The 5,610-nt window shown below is 62.0% G+C and overlaps 1 protein-coding gene across 1 annotated transcript; it reads left to right on the forward strand.

Annotated features, from left to right (window-relative positions):
• Positions 1-2,640: 2,640 nt before the first annotated feature.
• LOC125754057 (proline-rich protein 2-like) lies at positions 2,641-4,795 on the forward strand. The gene is made up of 3 exons (XM_049104293.1): positions 2,641-2,883; positions 3,804-3,938; positions 4,280-4,795. Exons 1-3 carry the CDS (start codon positions 2,641-2,643, stop codon positions 4,793-4,795), a joined length of 894 nt encoding a protein of 297 aa, XP_048960250.1.
• Positions 4,796-5,610: the final 815 nt, after the last annotated feature.

The following is a 5,610-nucleotide window of genomic DNA, read 5'->3' on the forward strand; positions in this document are numbered from 1 at the left end:
AGGCAGAGGGGAGGGCATGTGTTAAGGCTCAGAGACCAGAGCGTGCGGCCAGGGGACCCGACGGTGTTCGGTGTAGGCAGAGCACAGATGCAGCAGATTTAAGCTGGGGTCACACCAAGCAGTCCCGTGGGCCGTTCGAGGTTGCTAACTGGACCCTAGGGCAATGGGAAGCCATGGAGAGTTTTCAGCAAAGGAGGGGTGTGATCAGATTTGATTTAGAAATCCCACTCTGGCTGGGAAGAGGATCGGAGGGACGGACGAAAAGGGGACAGTGGCCTGGCTAAGGAGTGACAACAGGAACGGGAAGAGGTGGACAGGCTCCAAGGCCACAGAGCAGCAGGCTCTGATGACGATGGCCCTGAGCTCATGGTAGATGATCCCTAAATATCTGAAGAACCAGCCAGGGAATGGGGTACGACCTGCACCGACAGAGAGAGAGAGAGAAGGAATGAGAAAGAGGGGATGAAAGCCAGGCAGCCAGGGAAGAACAGGCAGCCGTCTGTAGTGAGGCTAAAGAAATTACGTCCAGAGTCTGGAGGGGCAGGAGCTCAGAGGGACCAGATCAAAGGCTCTGAAGTCATGCTACAGGCACCTGGCAAATGAGCTCACGCAGGTAAAGCACCCGGTACGCGGGGTGCTCCGCACATGCTTGGGGTTTCGGCACGGATGGAGCGCGCTCTCCATGGCGCAGAACACCAACGTGGAGCTTAAAGCAGGTAGTCTGGGGCAACTGCAAGAAAGGGCAAACTTTTTTTTAAATTTTAATTTTTAATTAGACGACTAATTCTCATAAAAAATTAAACCATTACAGATTAGCTGAGGTCCCTCTGTACCTAGCTCGGCTCCAGACCCTTCTTCCCCTCTCCCTGGAGGGAGGCGGAGGGGTCGAGCGTTCCCCAGGTCCCTGAGAATGCTTCCTCGCCTTCTATTTATTCATTTACGTGCACATACGGTGCCCAAGGAAAGTGCATTATATCGTTTTGTGGGGAGTCTTGTTTGCTTACGGTCATGGCTGTGAATAGCTGTGTTCTCCATCCGCAATTTGCTTTTGAGATTCACCTCCTGTCTAGAGAACCTCAACTCTCCTCACTGTAGCACAATTATATATATCACACCTGGGGGACCTCAGCCAATCCCCCCACGAACACTTTATACAATAGGTAGGAAATCCAAAACACCTTACCCTGACTTAAGGATAGTATGGGTCAAAGGACCAAAGCATCTTCCAAAAGCTCAGGGTAAGTCCCAGAATGGTAGAGTCTACAGGGCCCCTGAAGCTCAGCTGGAGCTGTAGGAAATCTCCAGTCTCAACAGTGAGGACATTTGGGCAATAACCAATCAAATGTATGATTGAAAAGAGTTGCAACGGGGGAGAAGCTGGGCAGAGAAACCGCTTCCAGCCATGTTCATGCTCGGCTTACCCCGTAGCACACACAGCTGAGGTGGTAAAGGAAGGTTCTCTTCACCCTCCCTTGGGGTGTGTGTGCAGCCCTGCATTGGAGCCCAAGAGGATTTCTGAGCTCGAGCAGGGAGAGCTCCTACCATGGTGGTAGATGGGAAGAAGGAGGGGAACGAGAGGAGTTCCTGGTTGCTGTAAATACCTTCATTGGCCATGGCGACCTGCTTCCTGGGCCATAAGCACACATGCCCACCCTTCTCGAAGAGTATGGGGCTTGTCTGATTGTTGTGGCTTCTATATTGGGTCCCTTCAGATCACATCTGAGTTTGGATGACTCAGGCCAGGCTAGATTCTATCACACATGTCAGGTCAGAGGGTAAAAACCAAAGCAAGGCCAAGGATGCTGGGGTGGGGCGGCAGGGACTCTTGAATGGCCCTCTTTGTAGGCTGGGTGAGAGGTCACCACGCCTCACCCCTGCTGATGCCTGAAGTTCCACACAACAGTTCTAGGGCTTCTCAAGGCCCCTCTACTTCATCCTCTTTTCAAGATGAAACTACCCTCCAAGCCCACCAGCCTGAAATTCTAACCACCTGGTAAGAGTAGGCCACGCAGCACCTAACCCCCACGCGGATGAGCTGGACATTACTAGGGTTACTGCAGGGTGGGGTGAGGACCCACCAAGGGACCCAAGGACATACTGGGTGTAGGCTGCCACTTTGTCTCCAGGTCAAGTCCTGGCTTGCATCCTTACAGTGTGTCCCAAGCAAGTGACCCACCCTCTCAGAAGCACCCTTTCCCAGTCACATAAATGGGAGCCACACTGGGCCCTGTCTACCTCCCAGGGCTGCTGGCAGCTCACATGAGCTCTGGGTGTGCTGTCCAGACGGCCATGGAGCAGGGGACCCGGGAAGGGACCCCAAACCTCAGTTTGTTACCCGTAAGATGGAATAACAACAGCCCCTACTTCATAGATTGTTATGAAGATTGATGTAGACGCTGCAGGAAGCAGCCAATAAAAGGGAGGTGCCAAGAATCATCATTGAAACAACAATCATGGGGGTGCAGGGTGGCTCCAGCGTCTGCCTTCAGCTCAGGTCATCCTCTGGGGTTCTGGGATCCAGCCCCCAGTCGGGCTCCCTGCCCAGTGGAGAGTCAGCTTCTCCCTCTGCGCCTCCCTCCCCACTCCTTCTCTCTCAAATAAATAAATCAAATCTTTAAAAAATAATAATAATGACGTATGATGAAGCTCGCCCGCAGTAGTCTGGGATATGCTCTGGTGTCTCAGAGAGGACTCCGTGTCCAGCAGATCCCCAAAGATTCCAGGTTCTTGGCGGCTTTTCCCATGGGGGGTGCACCCATGCGGCTGCTGCCTCTCCAAGCCCCCACCCAACTTTCTCCATCCTCCCACGGTCTCCTGCCCTCGTGTGACCTGGGCACAGCGGTCACTCAGTGCTCTCCGCCCTGGACCACAGCCTCGGGGAGGGTGTGAGTGACAGTCCAGCCTCATCTTAGGGATCACGGGACAGGTTCCTGCCCAACATCTGCTACAAGGATGGGGGGGCAGGGTGCCAGGCCTGGAGGTGGCCCAGCGCTTGCAGCCGGGGCCTTCCAGAGAAAACTCAGGCTGGCGGGCCGCGCGGGAGGGTAGAGCTGCGCGGCCCTTCCTTGGGTTGTTTGTCTCTGGTCTTGGGCCAGCGCCCAGGGCCCCATCCACATTGCCTCTCCCCCCAGGAGGCCTCACGCCATAGGATGGCGGGGTCCTGCGCGCCCTCCTGCCCCCAACGCCCAGTCGCAGCCTCCTGCGCCTCCCTTACGTGAGACCGACAACCCGGAGAAGCTCTGCAGCGAGCGCATCTCCCGAAACCTCAGGCCCCAGCCCCAGCCCCAGCCCTGCCCGCAACCAGTAAGGAAACTGAGTCTCAAGCAAGGGGCGGTGCGCCCAAGGTCGCAAGCTAGCGCGGGGGGGGGGGGCAGGAGCCCCTCAGACTCTCGCCCCGGTCCCCCTGCAAAGTAAATAAACTGCACCTGGAGCCCTGCCTCCGGCTTTTCAGCAAAACAGGGTTAGAAGCCGGTTCGCAATTCTTTCCCACGTGCGGTCCTCGGCGCGGGCGCTGCGGCCTTTAATAAGAATCACGTGCGCGGGTTCCGATTGCGTGTGAAATGGGGCGGCGGGGATGAGGGGGGCTGGCCCGGACCCGCGGAGAGCCAGGGTGCCCCGCAGGTGTCCCCGCCCCCCTCCCGCAGGTGTCCTCGACCCCAGCAGGTGTCCCGCCTCCCCGCCCCCGCAGGTGTCCCCTCCCCTGCAGGTGTCCCCGCCCCCGCAGGTGTCCCCGCCCCTGCAGCTGTCCCCGCCCCCGCAGGTGTCCCCGCCCTCCCCTCCCACAGGTGTCCCCTCCCCCGCAGGTGTCCCCGCCCCCCGTGTCCCCGCCCCCCTCCCGAAGGTGTCCCCGCCCTCCCCTCCCACAGGTGTCCCCTCCCCCGCAGGTGTCCCCTCCCCCGCAGGTGTCCCCGCCCCTGCAGCTGTCCCCGCCCCCGCAGGTGTCCCCGCCCTCCCCTCCCACAGGTGTCCCCTCCCCCGCAGGTGTCCCCGCCCCCCCGGTGTCCCCGCCCCCCTCCCGAAGGTGTCCCCGCCCTCCCCTCCCACAGGTGTCCCCTCCCCTGCAGCTGTCCCCGCCCCCGCAGGTGTCCCCGCCCTCCCCTCCCACAGGTGTCCCCTCCCCCGCAGGTGTCCCCGCCCCCCCGGTGTCCCCGCCCCCGCAGGTGTCCCCGCCCTCCCCTCCCACAGGTGTCCCCTCCCCCGCAGGTGTCCCCGCCCCCCCGGTGTCCCCGCCCCCCTCCCACAGGTGTCCCCTCCCCTGCAGGTGTCCCCGCCCCCGCAGGTGTCCCCGCCCCCCGCAGGTGTCCCCGGCACTGCAGGTGTCCCCGCCCCCCACCCCCCGCAGGTGTCCCCGCGCCCGCAGGTGTCCCCGGGTCCCCCCGCCCCGCGCCCCCCGCGCCCCCAGTGCCTGCCCCGCCGGCGCCCTGGGCTCGGCCCCTGCTGTGACGGCTCGCGCTCCCGCTCCTCGCCGCTCCCCAAAGCCTGGGCATCCCCTCTGAAGTCTGGAGGGCCTTCCCCTCGCCGCCTTCCCTCCAGGGTGGAGGCCCCCGCCCCGCCCGGCCCCGCCGCGCCTTTGCCCGGGTGCGCAGCGCCACCTGCGGACGGCTCGCGGGCCCCTCTCCAGCCCTCGGGGGAGGCCGCCCGGCGGGGGACCCCGACCCACCGCGGCAGGTGCACAGAGCACGGGGTGGGGGCGGGGGTCAGTCTCGAGAAGCTCTGGGTCCGGGGCCGGCCGCGACAAGGTGAGCGAGGGTCGCCCCTGAGACCCCGGGGTCCACAGGTGGGGGCGCCGCGGTGAGGCTCAGAGCGGCTGATGGAGCAGGGCCCTGGGCGGCGCCTGCACCCCACCTGCCCACAGCCTGGCGGCCGTCCGCGCGGCCGCCCTCCCGCCCCTACTGTCCCCCAGCCCCCAGGCCTGACCCGCGCGGCAGCCGAGCTGCTGCGGAGCCTCGAAGCCTCCCTCCCGAAGCCTCCTTCCCGCACCCCCCGGAGGCTGCTTCTTCCTTTGAAGCCCACAAGACGGCCAGAAAGGCACAAGCACCCATCCCGGGCTCAGGCCGCTGGACTCCAGGCAGCTCAGCCAACAGTCCTCTGACCCTGACCTTGGATGCTTCCTTTGCCCCTCTCAGGGCAATCCCCTCGACCTTAAAAGAGGAGAGAAACCGCTTAGATCTCCACTCCTCCGCTAAAATTCTGTTTCCAAAATCTCTACCTAATGAGAAGGGCTCTCCTTGTCTTCCCCCACCCTGATGGCCCCTCCCACTCCCTCCCTGCCCCTCCTGGGTGGAATCGGTGAGGAGCACCACCCCAAACTCGTCACCCACCTGCAGACCTGGGGAGGGGCTAGCATAGACTCTGCTCCCCATCCAAGAGTCTTCAGAGACAACCTCTTGTCTATGCACCTCCTGTCCTGCCTCTGCCTCTTGCTAGAGCAAAGCCTCTTGCCCCCACCCCCCACCCCCCACCCACATCCTTTAGGATGCAGGCCAGGGTCCTTACCCTAGCAGAGTGAGCCCTTGGCAGTCTGCCCCTGCTGACAGTTCCAACATCATGTCCCGTCCCTTCCCACCTTAGACTTGAGAGCCCCATGTATGAACCTGCTGGTGATTCCAC

Source organism: Canis lupus, chromosome 30, assembly GCF_003254725.2.
Source record: "Canis lupus dingo isolate Sandy chromosome 30, ASM325472v2, whole genome shotgun sequence".
Lineage (NCBI taxonomy): Eukaryota > Metazoa > Chordata > Mammalia > Carnivora > Canidae > Canis > Canis lupus.